This window comes from Chaetura pelagica, unplaced genomic scaffold (genome assembly GCF_000747805.2).
Source record: "Chaetura pelagica isolate M959 unplaced genomic scaffold, ChaPel_1.0 scaffold29, whole genome shotgun sequence".
Lineage (NCBI taxonomy): Eukaryota > Metazoa > Chordata > Aves > Apodiformes > Apodidae > Chaetura > Chaetura pelagica.
In genome coordinates, this window is record NW_009970720.1 from 337,450 (window position 1) to 355,830 (window position 18,381).

The 18,381-nt window shown below is 37.4% G+C and overlaps 2 protein-coding genes across 2 annotated transcripts in view; one reads left to right on the forward strand and one right to left on the reverse strand.

Moving 5' to 3' along the window:
- Positions 1–18,381, reverse strand: part of UBAC2 (UBA domain containing 2) — a 113,167-nt gene that overhangs the window by 34,949 nt on the left and 59,837 nt on the right. The gene's annotated exons all lie outside the window — the stretch shown is intronic.
- On the forward strand, positions 8,429–17,223 carry LOC104396486 (G-protein coupled receptor 183-like). The gene is made up of 2 exons (XM_010006331.1): positions 8,429–8,535; positions 16,119–17,223. The coding sequence occupies exons 1-2, from the start codon at positions 8,495–8,497 to the stop codon at positions 17,221–17,223; spliced, it is 1,146 nt and encodes a 381-aa protein (XP_010004633.1). The 5' UTR covers positions 8,429–8,494.

Genomic DNA, 18,381 nt, shown 5'->3' on the forward strand with positions numbered 1-18,381 from the left:
GTTTAATTATAGAAATATGTTTAGTATCATCTGTTTAATAAATAGTCAGGTGCACTTCAATATCTAGAGAATGCTAACTCAGGACCTATTTAAAAGTGTTCAATCTTGCATATAATCCTTTCTACATAAACAAAACACACCTGTATAAATACACACAACACATTCTTAAAATTAATTCAAATTATTTACGCTTTAGGAGTTGATAGACACAGTTATGAGTGCCACACACAAAAACAATTAATAAGAACTGCTTCCATTTTAGACAATACTCATTGAAGTAAATCACGTTTTAGAAGTAAAGAGAGAAAGAAAACAGAAAAAAAACCCCTTTTCTCTTAGAAAAGTAATTTTAAAGGATTTCTTTCTACTCTTACAAAATGATCTGAGGAAGTACCAAAATTGTGTCATGCTTTTCAGGTTTTGTTTCTCCTATGATAAATACTAACTCAGACACAGATTTCACATGCAAGAGTGCACTTGATCATAAGATGGGAAAGTACAAAAAGGAATTTCCCATGACTGTAAGTCATGATTAAAAGTTCCTTAAATGTTAATATTCACCACTAATGTCAACAGGGACCACAGAAAACACCACCCCAGTCCAGGGTAGTATCGTGTGTAATTCCAAGCCCAGTGTCTGAAACTGCTCAGTACCTGATAAGCTAGAAGAGCTGGAGGAAACCTAAAGATCAACTTTTCTCCTAAACCAGTAAGTTCCTAGGCACCACGTACTTACATCTCCAAAGACATCAGGTTTTGTTCTTCAGGCAGAGTTCATATCTCATATAAATACGTATTACACAAATGCCCATTCAGGTATCTTTTTACAAAATGTCAAAACTAGCGCCCTACAAAATATTTTGTGAAACTCATTTGTACAGGTGACTCCACTGTGGGAAAATTTATTCCAATTAATATTAAACGTCAACCTCAACTTTCATTATATAATTTTGTGCTTGTACTTTGGAAAAAATCAATTAAACTTTTCTGTTGTATTCAGAATTTTCTATACATTAATCCATCTGTGGTTTAGAATATCTATATGGAAATGCTGATTATCTACATCAGGTCTGTCAGAGAAGTTATCTACACAATGCTACAAAATGACAGACATAGTAAGGGACAGCAAAAGGCTAATGAAAATGTGGACCCACTGCTTAATGGAAAAAAGGATCCAGTGACATAGGACATGGAAAAATACAAGGTACTCTATGCCTTTTTTGCCTCAGCTTTCACTGGTTAGTTTTGTCCTCAGGCTTCCTAGGTCCCTGAGCATCTGGCAGGGCTGGAGCAACACCTGCAGTAAAGGAAAACAGTTTGGAAGCTCTTGAGCCCAGCTGGCTATTCAGGAGTCAATGGGACCAGATGGGATGTGCCTCCAGGTGCTGAGGGAGATGGTCAATATTACTATCATAGAAACATCATGGTGATCAGAACAAGTTCCTGACACCTGGAAAAATGTCACTCTCATCTTCATGGAGGACAAGAGGATTCAGGTACCTAGAGGTCTCACCTCTGTCCCTAGGAAAGTTACAAAGCAAATCTCCTAGAAGCTGTATGATGGACAAGGTGATTGCTATAGATTTACCAAGGGTGACTCTAGTGCTGTGGACATGGAAGGGGAAGACCGTGAACATTGTACAAACTGACTCTGGGATGGCCCTTGGCTCAAGTCTCCTCTTGTGTCCTTGAAGAAACCCTGAAGAGACTGGGAATGGATAAACAGATGTCTGCACTGCTAGACTCATAGGGTTCTGACCAGCAGGACAAAGTCCAAGTGGCAGCCAGTTACTGGTAGCTTTCTGCATGGCTACACACTGGGGTCAACATTATTTATTGTTCTTATTAACTACCTGGGTGATGGGCCAGAGTGCACACTCAGCAAGCTGGTGAACAACATATAATTGGAGGGAGCGGTCGATACTTCGGAGAGCAGGACTGAATTCAGGTACAACTTGATGGGCTGGAGAAATGAGCTGGCAAGAACCTTACTGAGTTCAAAAAAGCACCTATGGAGTCTTCCACCTGGGTTGGAATAACGGTGCAATAATATAGATTGGATGGAAAACAGATTTGCAGACAAGAATCCTTTGAATGTTAGTCAGCAGTTCACCCTTGTAAGAAAAGCCAGTTGCAGGGCTGCATTATCACAAGCATAGTCACTGGGCCAAGAGAAGTAACTGTTTCACACTTCTGAGCCTGCACCTAAAGCAGTGTGTCCACTCTGGGGCTCTTTGCCTTAAGAAAGGCATTGATATACTGCAGCAAGTCCATCTGGGGGTAATCATGGTCCAGTACCTTACCACGTTGCACAAAGCTAGAATCTACATCCTCAGAGATACAGACTGGACACACAGCCCCAGGTAAGCTGTTCTTGTTGGGCATGCACAGTTGAACCACAGTTGTTATTCTGTGAATAATCAAAGCCTTGTTCCTGAAGCTCATCATCACTGGAGGGATTTCTTTTCCTGGATTTCACAAAGCAGGTACAAACATCCATCAGTGTACTGTAAATAAAAGGATGGGGTCTTAACTCTTTTAATTATGTTAATTAACTGTTTGGTAATATATAGTCAGATTTGGCATCTACAAGTGGAAAACATACTCTTATCGAAGGACTAGTTTAGTTCTCTCTTTTCTTTAACTTCTCTTTTCCTCTTATTTTTTCTTTTCCCCTCATTCCGTTTAATGTCCTTTCTTCTAATGTTCTCTACTCTCTCCCCTTTCCCAGAGACCTTCATCTTGCCCTTTGTTCAATTATACTTTGAGAATATCAGGAACATCCTTTCAAGTGCCATTATGACCTTCTAGAAACCTGACATACATGTGTGCAAAGAAGGGCCAGACACACAAATACAAGCTGACCCTAAACTGAGTTTATTCCCACTTCATGTTTAGGGAGTTAATTTCAGACATGTGGGTTAGAAAATAAAACTTTCAAACAAAACGGAAAAGTCTAAAACCTTAAAGATTAAAATCTAGAGTTTAAACACTCTGTATGGACACCATGTCCACCCCAAAGCTGTACCACTGTACACTACTACTGTAATAGCAGGCTCTGCAACAACTGTATCTTCGTTTTTAAGGGCATGATAAATGTCAACATTTGCGGGGAAAGGAAACATGGCAGACTAGGTGGGAACATTCCACGTATGAAATGATGAGATTAGTTTTGCACAGAGAAAAAAAGAAACAATAACCTTGAAAAAAACCCAAAAAACAATAATGTAGACACTACTGGCAGAGAAGAAAGAATCAGGGGCAAGTACATCTCATAAGAGAAATAAGCCACTTAAAAGTTTTAAAAGGTTAATATTAAATACAGATTAAAAGAGTTTAACATCAGTAAATTATGCACAAAATACAGAAAAAAATTGTTCTAAAATGTATGAACAAATGGGTAGAAAGCTAAACGTTAGTTCTGCAAAAATATCTGCTGTTGTCAATGGAAGCTCTGTGGGATTAAAGTTACAGAAATACCCTCTTATTTTATTCAGAATGACTCATTACACTTATCAACTGCAGTACTACATTTTTCTTCAAGTTCTTCAAAAAAACACTAACTTCACAAATTCACAACCACATATTTCTTTGGGAACTAAAAATATCAGTTATAGAAGCAGCTGCATGTAAACACTGTGCTTGCAATTCATATTACTAAGTTACTTCAATGCTCTGTTTTCCTACAGGCTGTCCAGACACTGCCACATTACATTTAAGGTGTCAGTTTGTATTCTGAAAATGTTAAAACATTCTCAAAGTAAAATTTCTCAATATAAGGTAAATCCCTAGAGCATGACCACCCTTGATAGCTGGGATTCTTGGCCTGATGGAGCCCTGGACTCAAAGGAACCATCTATTGCACCCAACCCTTCTGCTACACAACAGCAGGCCTGAGGCCTCTCAATACCAGCAATAGCATTAGAGTGTGCCATGCAGTACTCATCTATCTAACTGCCAATATTTCACAGGAATGCAGGAAGAAAGCAGGTAAAAAACCACAAACCCAAGATAAAACTTGAAGTTGTGCATCTTGAAAGGAAAAGGTTTCTCCTGTCTGTGGATATCTTGGCAGAATCACTGCAACTTTGGATTCATTAAGATAGTAGACTGAGCAATCAGCCAAACACTTTAGAATCCCCTCATGAAGACTTAGGTCAGACACCTGCCTCTTCTAAAAAAACTTGAGTTTTCAATGCCAAGACTATCCAACAACTTATTCCGTAAACTGCTCAGCATTACTGTAAACCGGTTTCCGGGTTCCTCTCCATCTCTTCTCATTGGTGAGCTTAATCCAGACCTTTCCTCTTTTGCTGGCTAGAATCTTTCTTCCAATTTCAGTTTTAATTAATTCATAATTAATAAGATGCTAGCATACATAGGTGTTACTCCTTAGCTTTTTCTGAAAAGATCAGTTAATCCTATCTGCCCTCCACCTTTGTTGTGCAAAACTGATTTATGGCACCTCAACATTACTGTTCTACCAACTTATGGCAATACATAACACAAAATTTCTTCAGTTGAACATGCAAAACATACTGCCCCCAGACAAGCACTTACTGCAGACCACCAAAGCTTACAGCACTAAGAAGATTATTAAAAAAAAAAAAAATAATAATAAAGGCCCCCGACCTTTATTTAATCTACGATTAGCATGTTGCCTGTGCTGGTTTTGGGTGCGATAGAGTTAATTTTCTTCACAGTAGCTAGTACAGTGGTGTCTTGAATATGTGCTGATAATAGTGTTGATAAGGCAGAGAAGTTTCATCATTGCTGAGCAGTGCTTGTACACCACCAAATCTTTTAATACTTCTCACAACACCCCAGCAGCAAGCAGGCTGAGGGTGCATAAGAGGTTGGAAGAGGACACAGCTGGGACAGCTGACCACAACTGATCAAAGATGATATTCTATACCATACAACATCATGCTCAGCAGAGAAAGCTGGGATAAAAAGGAGGAAGGGGGGACATTCAGAATTATCATGTTTGTCTCCCCAGATAACAGTTATGTGTGATGGAGTCATGCTTTCCTGGACATGGCTTAGCACCTGCCTGCTGATGGGAAGTAATGATTTAACTCCTTGTCTTGCTTTGCTTACGTATGTGGCTTTTGCTTTACCTACACAACTGACTTTATCTCAACCCATGGGTTTTGTCACTTTTACTCTTCTGAGTCTGTCTTCCATCCCACCACGAGAAAGTAAGTGAGCAGCTGGATGGTGCTTGGTTGCTGGCTGGGGTTAAACCATTATAGAGATACGTATGTATATGTATATATACCATGGGGTCAAACCATGGGGATAAGGATGTATAGGAATGGCTGGCTAAACCCTGTGCCACAGTTGAGTAGAGGATCACAGGGACAACTATTTATCTGTAACTGATAAGTTATTACCATCAGTTAGGTGTTCCAGAGTTAGTCACCCATGCTTACCCTGCTCTGTATCAGACGTCTGCAGCAAGTGATTGATGGTGAAAGCTGACCGGGTAGCTTTGCTTTTATGACTGATCTGGTTAAACAAACCAGAATGAGTTCAGCAAGAGAGAGGACATGGCACCTTCCCAAAAGACAGAGACTCTCAGTGAATCCAGTACTTGACTAAGTCTGGCACAGACACTTGAGCTAGGCAGAAGACTATGGAGGCACGAGGAGACACTGAAGTAATAATATAGATAGCAGAGTATTTTGTTGAGGAGTTGCAGAGTATTTTGTTTAACAGTTGTATTCACATTTTTAGTGCCCTGGATTGTCATATTTCTTCTTCTTCATCTAGATTAACCTTACACATTTTATTTGGCCTTTGCAGAGTTACTCACTGAAGAGTCATCATTTACTGTTCCTCTAGGTCAAGTCACTTGAAAAAACACGTCTGTCCACAAAAAAAAAGGCTTAATTTAGCTACAGGTTAGTTCCAGACACCTGAACTGTCTCCCAGAAAAAAAAAAAAAAAATTAAAAAATAAATTTTAAAAAAATGTTACTTTTGGAAGAAAAGGCAGTTTTGCAGTTCATAATGAGACTGGCAGGATTAATTTTCTGGTTAACCCATAAACACTTTTTGTACTTCAGATGTTACTTCTTACCTTGTGTAGTAGGTCTCTAGATACAGAATTGTAAAGCTAAATCCAGTACCATTTGTAAACTGTTCAAAAAGACCAGGAACTAAGTAAGCACACCAAAAATATATTAGCACAGGCATCATAACATGCTGGTCAAAATATTAACTGCAATGCTTCGCTGTCACCACCTCCAAAAATAACAAATGGGTATATTAATTGATGTGTTCCTCTCCTTGCATGCCAAAAGCAAAACAGTAAGCTTTTGCACTCAAGTGGTAAAACCACATGTATCTCACACTTGCCATTTCTTGGTCTAAATGCTCAAATCCTGGGACAGTCAAATAGATATTGGAGAAATAGCAGCTGTGTAAGAACAGAAAACAAATAGCTAGAAGGATAAATAGTGAGTGAAAGAATGCAATCAATATAATTTAGCTTAAGCAAGTAATATCAGATCATGCTAATCTGGTTTAGTAGCTAATACTTCAGTGTGACTTAGAGGCTATAATCTAGTAACGTACCTTAACGAAAGGAAGGCAGTATTTTATCAGATTGGAGCAAGAAGCACATTATTTTATAATGGTAAGATTATTTTGAAGTAAACACTTCCTTTACTGTGAAGCTGTGGTACTACAGTCAGCCCTTGAGCAAAGACCACTGCATGCCTGTGTACCTTAAAATTTCCCATTTCTACATATTTTTGTTGTTGGACAGGGAACCACATCACAGTATAACTTTGTGTACCTATGAAGCAAGTTCCCTGTGCAATTTCCCTTTAAACAATCTGTAATTCTCACTATTTCTTTTAATGAGCTTCTACTCTGCAATGAAGCTGAATTTAAGAAAAAAAAATAATAATACAAAAACAAACAAACAAACAAACAAATCAATAATAAGACCAGTAAGTTCTTTCAAAGATTTTCTGAATCTGGTGTTAGAAGAAAAATGTCCCATAAAAAGTGAGGAGCTAAAAGCCCTAGATTGAGCCTTTCAGCTCCCTAGCATCTAAGAGGAACTGCTATAATAAAAACATTTCCTGTAAGACAAGGTACAGTTAGTAAAGTCTAACTTTGTCATTAGATCTGCATTTACTTTAGCCTTTCTGATGAGATGGACATGTTCGCTGAGATTGCACACCTTCAACACCGCAACATCAGCAAATGCTTGTGTCATGAACACAGCCCTAGCATTTCCAAAGAGGCATTCCATCCTCTGCATGGGTAGAGGATATCATAGCATCAACATGCCTACTTGCTGGTTCTTTAAATTCAGGCCACCAAATTAGTCCACTTTAAAGATAACCAGTCCTTTGTAGTAACAAATAGTCAATATGAGTTTTGGGAAAATCCCACATAACTCTCAACCACAGCTGCTAACAGCAAATGATAGGATTTTCCACCTACCTCTGATCTTCAAAACCCTCTTAATAAACACACAATTCAACTCTTAGGTCAACAACGTTCCTTACCCAGAAACAAGATTATTCCAGGTAACAAGGGGCTACCTCACAATTTGACATCCCATTTTTTCCCTGTTCCCTAGCCACCCATTCTTACTGGTATCATTTTAGGGGAATCACATTTGTACTTCAAAAGCTTCTTATCTTTAATGTATTTGTTACCTGTGTAGTAGTAGTAGTAGTAGTAGTAGTAGTAGTAGTAGTAGTAGTAGTAGTAGTAGTAGTAGTAGTAGTAGTAGTAGTAGTAGTAGTAGTAGTAGTAGTAGTAGTAGTAGTAGTATAATAACAATAATAATAATAATAATAATAATACCCTCTTTGCTTAAAACACAAAAAACAGCTTACGAAGGCTTCATTTATCTCTCAAATCACCAGAGTTATTCAACTCCCTCATGTATTTTCAAAGGGCATTTCTGTAAAGCCTCATCATTACGATACTAGAACAGTGCTGGGAATGTACATGGGCTACTGAGATGTCTGTTTTGACACAGCATCTCAGTATGCCTCAATTCTCAGGTTTCCTCATGCCGTGTCAGATCTGATCAGTAAGAAGCAGTTTTACAGAATGTACTGATCATACAGCTTTTTGCTACAAACTAAATTTAATCTATTTTTAAATGCAAATGGCATGCAAACAAAGTTTTTCACTTGGGGATTTTAGCTGGCTAACAACTCATCAAGTAAAGCTCTGGGTAAAGTCCCTTCTGTGAAAGTCAGTAACCTGTAACTTCAGGGAGGAGTTGGATGGTTTGTTTCTAATGACTCTCTTTGAACAGACTAATTGTAAAAGGATTAAAAATAGATGCTTTCACATCCCATAAAACAGTAGGCAGCAAATCAAGACCAGCATACAAACAAGCCTGTGTTTTTTTTTAAGCACTCGAAAAAACCTACCCCTCCCACAAAAGAGACTCACGTAATCAGTCTTGAAAACAATGTGCAAGGGTAAACTTTCACAGTCAAGCCATCCTGCTAATGCCCTTAACTGCTCAGAGGATTCAAGAAGCTACAGACATGTAAGTACAGAAAAGCATTCATTTAGTTTTAAAAAAGTCACTGAAGAACAGCAAACAATTTCAGAAATATTATCTCTTTTTTTGCATTATACTGTATATTTTCATGTGGTAGGAAGGAAGAAGGATCTTTGGACGGGAGAGAAAAGGCTTGTGGAAGAAATTCAGTGATATTTTATGTTCACACATGAATATCTGCCAATTATTTTTTGTTCAAAGGATCTCCTGACCCACAGCATCAACAAGTTATTTCAAGTCCTTTCTTACAATACAGCCTTCTGACAGTCACAGGGAAACATTTGATACTACACCAGTTTAGACAATTTTGTTAGCAATAATAATTTAAACTCTACTAATGCAGATATAATTACTGTACAAGTAATAAGGGAAGCACTGCAGCTCTTAAGTAATTCACTGGACCTTGAATAACACTTAGTATAGCAGGAGAGAACCTTGAAAGAAATCTGTACTATGGTTGTGAATGAATAGCTTGCTCTATCACATGCCCTCCATGCCTATGTAACAGCCTTTATTATCAGCTTAAGAACGTCTGTCACTCTTCTCAAGTCTAAATATTGCAACAGAATATTTTAAGAATGCGAAGTTTTATGAGCTAATTCCTCTTTTACTTTCTGACATGCATTGCTTTTGATGTTTTTAGAATGAATTCTTTTTCTGAATAGCAATCACTTAACGTGTTTCTCCTTAGTACTGATCTTCATGCCACAAAGCTGAAGAAATAGTATAAGTGATACAACTTTTATACAACTTCTCGATTAAAAAGGATCAATTTTTCCTATTATACTGGTAAAACAAAACAGTCTGTTCCACAGACAATAACTCATTAACTCAATAACTCATTTACCTTGAAAAATAAAGCCAGTATGCAGAATACAAAAGGTCTGTCTTATATTTTCATAGCTTATCCTAAAGAGACAAGGGAATTGACACTTAACCTGGCAAGTAGTCTTTAAAGCTCCAATCTCATCCCTTTCTCTTTGAAAGGCTGAGCAGTATGTATATATGTAATTAATAATAAACTTGTGCTACAGTTCTGAAGCTGTGATTCCTAAAATTGAAGACTCTACATGTAGATTCCAGATCACCCGGAAAAAAACCTATACATTAAAGGTGTGCGTGTTTTCTAGCACTAAAATACAAAATTTTTTTTGACCCATTTTTTCTTCTGCTTGCAGGAATGTAATTGTCAGTGGCCAAGGTTTTTATTTATTTGCTGTATTTTAAACTCTCTCCTTTTTACATTCAGAATTCTAAGGCAAGGAAACTGAAGGGAGGTTAAACAACTCAGCACCAGCACAATTTTTCACATAAACACGCACCTTTGGCAGAGATGATTTATTCTTTATCATTCTCATACTCTTCGTAACACGGATCGCATTTGGAAAGAGAGATCCAACAGATAAGAGCAAAACATGCACACTTCAGATGACTTCCACTTTTTCTTTATCTAGTTATGCAGCATTGAAATTCAACTTCTGTATTTCTATTTTGCTTTCTGTAGCATTATTACTTTCCAGCGCCCAATGTAACTGTCATACAATTTTGCAAAGTAATTGATAAAAGCAGGACCATAAAGATCCCAGAGTGTGGAACTGCCAATTCTTTAAGCACTTAAAGAATATTATAATTCTTTATAGCATCATTAAGACAATTTCATTCATGAAAAGCTTACTTGGGATTCTCTGATGTGTGGCTTACAAATTTGGCTTAGTACTCCAACAAATCTGCATCTATACTGAGGGAGAAAAAAAAAAAGCACTAGCCTGGAAACTACCTCACCAAAATTAGCTGCGGATTGTGACCTGAGGATTCGGTCTTCAGGTCATTAGGCCCACTCATTGTCATTTAGGACAAAAAATCCAACATCTTTTGAAAAAAGGCAAATTAACATAATGTCCTAGGAGTATTAGAAAGAAACAGGAAGCTTTAGGACACGCCTGTCTCTTGCCTCAGCTTTCATTAAACCACATGTAGTTCCTAAACTACCAATACATACACCTAGATATAGGGACCTTAGGTATACGTTCTTTCTGTATTAACAAAGCATTCTACTATGCAACTTAGCATGCACACTTGTTAACATACATAACTAACTTAAATCAAGCCTTTTTCTCCAACACAGAAAACACTCTACAATGAAGGTCACTTGTCTGGTAAATTAGAAATTCAAACAGTAAATATGACCGGTCAACAGAAAACAATTAATTTTAGAGATTAAGGAAAAAAATAAACTTACATAAGCACAGCACTGCATATTTCCTATCTTCTCCTGCTCTTAAATTTTAAGACTTACACAGCTTATGTCTATAGAGGACTGTAAGGTCAGGCACTTCAGGGAAAGTCTCTCTCCTGATGACTCCTTTAAAATATGTTATACTCTATGCATTTATGAACAACATTATTCCCCAATACTGTTTGTCAAAGAAATATTGTTCACCTCAAAGTGACTAAACCATACTACTAAAGAGTCAGGAGAAACTTTTCTAACGATCTGCTGTGTCTTTTCTAGAAATTAATTAACATCCCTCTTAAATTAGCTACTGGAGAGATGGATCAGGGATTAATCTCCAAAAAAAATAAATAAATTATGGAGACAGGCAAACCACACATTAGATGACAATACATGGTTAAAGCCTTCTACCTGTGCCCTGTTCTGAAAAGAGAGATGGTGCTCCTTCAGCAAAAGCAGGAAATGAGAACAAGAAGAAAACTTATCTAAGGACACAGATGGCTTGCATATAAACCAAACCCATGTAATCTTCTAGGCTTACAACACTGCAATTGCTGGCTCCTAGCTTAAGTGAATGCTTGTTAATAGTCAAATGTATGTTACATGATGATATTACATATAAAGCTCATCACACATGAACCAGGGCTTTGGATTATGTAGTACTTCCAGACTGGAGCCATCATTCTGCTCATAAAACGTCTTTTGCAGTGAGGACTTACTACGAGCTGGGCTCTTGCATACTGCAACATAAATGTGAAACAAATAAATAGTGCCAGTAAATGCTTTCACAGAAACCTAATGTCCTAAAAAAACTTCCCTTCTTCTTGGATGAGATTACAAAATTGGTTCAGAAAGGCATCTGCACAGATTTCAGGCATGCCAGGCTAGGCATTGGAAGCAACTCAACATGTTAATGTGATTCTTTTTTTCCCCTCAAGTGGATACTACTTCTATCAAACATCAAGAAAGCACACAGAATAGATAAAAAGCTGGCTAGCTAACAAATCACATAAAGTAATTGGATAAAAAAAATCTTTTGTCATTGGTGGTCAGAATGCAAATCTAATAATTAAGACTGGGAAATGGCAAGCAAGAGAACAATAAAGAAGAAACTGCACTGGACATATTTAAATTAATTCTAACTCCCAGGTGTAAGATCCTCCCAGGTAGAAGCAGAGAGCAATGGCCATGCCCCTAGACCAGAGACATCCTAGGACACAGTCAATCCCAAAACCACTCTGTGATCACAGTGACCTAACATCACTAGCTCCCACTGCAATGCTACACAACTCTTATCTTGGATATCTGACTAACTGAGCAGAAAAAGCACGGAAATAGTGGTGAGTAAGAACTGGGGCTAGAACTGACATCAGAAGACAATTTTACCTTGTAGTGAGACACTTAACAAGTTCATCTTGAGCTGCCAAAACCATGAGATTATATAAAGGGGCAAGACTCATCAAAAGGTCAACTGCAAATTAATTTTAGAGAAATTCGAAGAAGTGACACATTTTTAACAGGGAGGTTAACTATTGTACAAATAGTTAACTCACTTTCTCTTCAGTTCTTCAAATCAAGACCAAACAGCATTTTGGAAAATACACTTTAAATGAAAAGTTAAGTGAAATCCATACACAAATAACTACAATAATACCTGGATTATACAAGTGGTCATATTAAATGAGTAAGTAGTCTCTTGTAATACAACTTTATGGGTCTGTGTTATTGAGCATTATGTCTGCAGAGTCAGGAAAAAGTAAAAACCTGCATGAACTTCTTTACAATACCAAGAAAATGACAGCAATTTAAAATACTTTATGCCTTAAAAGTTTGCCTGTACCTCTATGCCAAAAAACTGTGGCAATGCTTTCTAAAATTATTACACTGGTAAATCAACATTTGGTTTTTGTTTTTTTTTCCAAATATATACCTCAAAAAAGTATAATAAACTCAGAAGGTCACTGGGGAGAGTATCCAATCCAACAACCTAGAAAAGCAAATATTCTGGTGGTGATTCTAGAGGCTGGATTCTATGCATATGAATTCATGACAATAAATGGAAATGCTCTCCTAAGGCATTCAGGCACACAGCTTATGAAAATCAGTAAGAATCAAGTCCAGCTAGTCTGAGGGTTGAAGCAGCAAGAAGGTAACAGTTTCCATTTTTGTTCCAAGAATGCAAAAAGTACACAAAATGGGCCTGCTGTAGTTTTTCCAGATACATTCTGTGGAGGATGGCATATGCTATATAATAGGCTAATCAATAAGTATTGCTGCCAAGTAATAAACAGCAATCTGAGACAAGGAATAGGACACAAAAAAACAAACTTGTCTTTTACTTAATGGTCTAGACATCTTTTAGGAAGAAAGTGTTTTTTTAAATGCAGCTCTGCTCAAGATTGTAAAGAAAAGGTGAAACAACTGGTGAGGTGAATGGAGCTATCGAACAAGTGCTGGGAAGTACAGTTACCATAGCTCAGGTGATGAACATTAAGTTGTCACATGATAGCAACTTTATCATGTTTGGCCCCCAAATTGGATACAGTATCTCAGGAGGGTATTTTTTAAAAAATTAAATATAATCAGATAATATAACATATTATGCCCATATATGGAGTGAAAATATTAATACTTGTCTAGAGTATTATAAATTGTGCACACCACATTAACAGTCAAAATATTTGGGGGATAACAGAGGATCAAACAGAACACTTTCTTCACCCAGGGGTGATTCCCATGGCAGGCAGAGGAGCCTGTGTCAAGAGGCACAGCTCAGCTGACACACACACTGCCGTGGAAAGCTCATGAGCTGTGGTCCTCCAGCTTTCTTCATATCTGTTTGTGACCAGTTTGCCTTGCCATGGAACTGCTCCTGTATGTATACCCCTGCCACCACCACAGAAAGACACAAACTCTCTCTCAGCTGGGACTCCTCAATATAGCCATGGTTTTATGTGAGGATCAACATCCAAGTTTAAGCAATAGCAAGTTCTAGACTAATTCATTAAAGATCCAACTTCACAGCACAAAACTAGGTAACATGTATTTTATCAAATTCTACACTTGATGTTTGATGTGTGTTGGTATTTCACTGAAATTACCCAATTTTTCCTAGTTCAACATGTTTGTACAGTGGATATTCTACTTTACAAACATTTATAAAAAGACAAATGAATGGACATGACAGTTATGCATATCATTCATGAACCAAAACTACTACAACTTTATAGCAAAAATTAAATTATGCAGTTAATATTCTGTAGCTAGTTACAGCAATAGAGCTGTTTATCATAAATCTTAGATTATTCTTCCTTACATATGTTTAAGAAACTGTTTTACCAAAATTTGAAGAAACAGATGAATAGAAAATGTCACACTAGGGGTATGAAAAAGTAAACAAAAGCATTTATGTAAGAGAAACAAGACAGAATACTTCACTGACTCTCATCCAGGTGCCTACAAAAACCCACACTCTGTACATCTTTACATCTTCTGTAAAAAGCAGTCTGGTGTACTTACGTAAAACAAGAGCCATCTTATTCTATAGTGAAAAGACAAAGGAGGAGGAAAGTATACCAGGGTAGTAACTACCCTATTATTCAATCATCAAACATTCGAACACCAAGATACCGTAAACTATGTGGAATTAACTAATATTTAAGTACAGACATTCTTAAATCTGCACTATGGGTGGAGTTGTTGTTGACCAGTTTAATTCCCGTATCCAAACCCACACAGCTCCTATTTCGGATTTTACTTCCAACCCTGAATGCAGTATTCCCACCTCTTGACACAGGGTACATCACAGGTATCTAAGAATCAGAACATTGCACATCTATCAGAGATCACCCACATGGCCTTCCTACTGCTGGCACAACACAGCAAATGCAGACTTAACATACTAGGTGCATGCTATATTTCTTCGTTAAACATACGTAATATAACTCACTGATATATTTTAATCCACATCATCCCCTATCTGCAGGTTTACATAGAACCTTATGTACCCCGTGCTAACCTAGCCAGAAGTCTCATCAGACTGGCTTATAATACAGCATGTGTTGCGGGTATGCTAATTGTGAACAACCTGAAATAAGCTGGACAATCTCCCCAAACCTGAAAGAAGGTAGTAGCCTTTTAATCCTTTCCCAGATTAATAAAAGGTAATTAATACTTTCTAAAATGTGAGCTTAAACCCATTAAAACCATGAGATATTTTCCAGTAAGACTTTTTTAAGGTACAACAGGCTACAGTTGGTTGTAAATACCGTGTGTTCAAAGGCAGATCCTCAAAAATACCTGGAGATTTTAATTAAATGTTCCAGACAGACTTAAAACTCAAGTGACAACAGTTTTTATCTCTAGATAGTATTCTGCATTAAAGCAGAAGCAATCTTGTTTTTACTGCTGTTTTAATCCATGCAGAACAGAAGTAATGTTAGATGACCCCTCCTTTCTGACATTCATGCTTACATTATGCAACTGTCAGGTAAGAACACACCTGAGAAGTATTCTGCACTGCAAGTAGTATCAACAGGATGGGGTCCTTTCCATTTCTGAAATTCTGCTGGTTCATTTTTTATATTTTTAAGTCCCCCGAATCACTTTGCAGCTCTTCCCTGCTATTTCTGACAGTGCAGGTAATTAATTTCCAAAATCTACTAAATTGATAAAGTGTAAAATACTTCAGCTGGGTCACCTGTCTTTTTTAGCATCACTAGAAGGTGACTAAAGTAGTGGTCTTAAGAATTTATGTATGTAAAAATATTTGAACTGGATTCCAAAAGCAAATTCTTAAAACTAGTGTTAAACAAGCTGGATTATTATATCAGTACAATAAGACCATGGGAAAAAAATGGTTTCTCTAAACAAGTTAAACCTTCAGAATGAGAACTGTTAGAAACAAAAATTCCTTAAAAATTAACTGAAACATTTGAAAGATTTTGTCTGCTTGTCTAAACCGAGGACTCTGTGTGGGACTTCATAATGCGGTTTCTTCAGACCCCTTTTTCTCCACAGATTACTTTTAACTGTCTCCCACCTCCTAACCACATATAAGCTTCACTTTCCAAATACATTACATCCCTGGTTTATTATTCTGTCCCATCTGATTTTTTCAGGAGAAAAGGAAAAGGGATCAAAATGGAAAAGCCAAAAAGAGTAATCTTTTTGTTTGTTTGTTTTCAGAAGAAAGTTTGAAAAGTATTTCACCATCATGCAGTTTCATTTCAGTTTTTGACAATCTTGCTTTTTGCAACAGAGGTTGGCTGTTATGCAGAAGAAGTTTATCTACATTTATTACTTTATGTTCCTTTTTTTTTTTTTTTCTTGTTAGGTCTACTGAGCTTCCTGGAACAACAGAGGTTACAGAAATGGACACTTCCACAGCTTCTCAGACCAACATTTCCAACTGTGACTTATACGAGCACAAAGATACAGCACGGATACTACTGTCTGTCTTCTACAGCTGCATCTTAATTCTTGGGGTGCTTGGAAACGCCATTGCCCTCACTGTCATTTTTAAACACAGAAAGAAGATGAACTCCACTACCCTTTATTCAACAAACCTCGTCTTCTCCGATCTCCTGTTCTGTATCGCCCTGCCTACAAGGATAGCGTACTATGCCCTGGGATTTGACTGGCCCTTTGGAGAAGCACTGTGTCGAATAACTGCTCTCTTGTTCTATATCAACACCTATGCAGGTGTAAACTTCATGACGTGTCTGAGCATTGATAGGTTCTTCGCTGTTGTCCACCCCTTCCGATACAAGATCAGAAGGATTAAATATGCCAAGGGCATTTGTGTCTTTGTCTGGTTTCTTGTATTTAGTCAGACTTTCCCATTACTTATCCAATCCATGTCACAGGAAGAAAAAGAAAGGACTACATGTATGGAATATCCAAACTTTGAAAAAATAGCACACCTACCCTTTATACTTCTTGCTGCCTGTTTCATAGGGTACCTTATTCCCCTGGGGATTATACTCTTTTGTTACTCTCAAATTAGCTGCAAACTCTTTCAAACAGCTAAGGAAAACCCACTGACTGAAAAATCAGGGATAAACAAAAAAGCCATCAATACAATCATATTTGTAATTATAGTGTTCATCATTTGCTTTACTCCTTATCATGTTGCAATCATACAACACATGATTAAGAAGCTTCAGAATGAGCCCTTGTGCAATGAAAAGAAAATTTTCCAGAAGTCACTCCATTATACTGTATTTCTGATGAACTTTAACTGCTGCCTAGATCCTTTCATCTATTTCTTTGCCTGCAAAGGGTACAAGAGAACTGTAATGAAAATACTGAGACGACAAGTGAGTGTATCCATTTCAAGCGCTGTCAGGTCACATCATGAAGAAAGCTCACGTGACGTTGGAGAAACACAAATGATGATACTTGCAAAGCCTCCCAATGGAAAGCTACCTGAAAAATAGTCTGTGCTATGCCACAGTGAACTAAGCTTAAAAATCTGGGGTCCTCAGTAAAAACTCTTAGTGTCCCCCATACAGCAGCTTAAGGAAGGTTCTGTTCCTCAGGATGTCAGGAAATCACAGAGTGATGTTGGACTGAAAAAGAATTGTCACAGAACAGCAGGAAAGACTATTATACTTTCCTAGTTGTATCATTTTGACTGTTCTCATTATTTTTTCCAGGAAATATGCACCATTGTGAATGTTCAAATTCCATACTGCACATACATACACCTGGATGTTGCTAAGCAAAGATTTGATTCACAGTTTAACTGAGTGTGTAAGAAAGGATTAAACAAAAGAATAGCTTACAATTCAGACAGACTACAACCAGAACATCTGAAAATTGTGAGACCTCTAGCTGAGTTCCAATTACAGCAATGGTTTTGTTAGCCAAGTCACACAAGCAAAGGAATCAAACTTTCAGATAAAATGGAGAATTTATACGAACGTTGGACTGTCACAAGTGCTTAGCTTACAGCACTGTGGAGGTTAAACTGCATTTTAGAGTACTTTGAGCACAAATGTCTTACTGGACAACACACGTAGATAATATTGTCAAATGTAGTAGATGGGAATTTAATGAACTGTTTGGTTCTCACCAACACTGAATATCTCCCATATACTAAATCACTCGCCTTTGCAAGGTATATTATCTCTTTACTCCATTCCCTAAAGGAGAACTTTTCTTTCTAGTGTGTATTGTAAAGAGTCTCTGCTCTAGTTGTATATAAATTATTTATAAACACAAAAAATATGTTGAAGCAAGAGTCTGCAATTTTAAAACTTAACCACCATGTCAGTTAAAAGAGTAGTGATACCGGGTTCTTCTGGACTTCTGCTTAAGTCAAACATGGGGACAAGACAAATCTTTTACAAACAGAAATAAATGTTCACAGTTGGTCACAAAAAAGTGAATTAATGGGTTCATTCTGATGGTGTGAGATGGCCACCTCTTTTTAAGCACTGTTTACCTGATAGATCAATAAATGAGAATAGCAGGACTGGCTGGGAAAGAACAAGCTTTGCCATCACGCCTTCATACAGCTTATCTATGATCCCTTTGGGCACCCTGAAATAGGGCCAGCAATGAGACCAAATGACTTAAACACATCCTGCTGG

Excerpts from the sequence above, each read along its gene's own strand:
- LOC104396486 (XM_010006331.1), top strand. The coding sequence starts at position 8,495 with ATGCCCTTAACTGCTCAGAGGATTCAAGAAGCTACAGACAT. Across the intron at positions 8,536-16,118 it reads ATTCAAGAAGCTACAGACAT|GTCTACTGAGCTTCCTGGAA; the intron begins GTAAGTACAGAA and ends TTTTCTTGTTAG.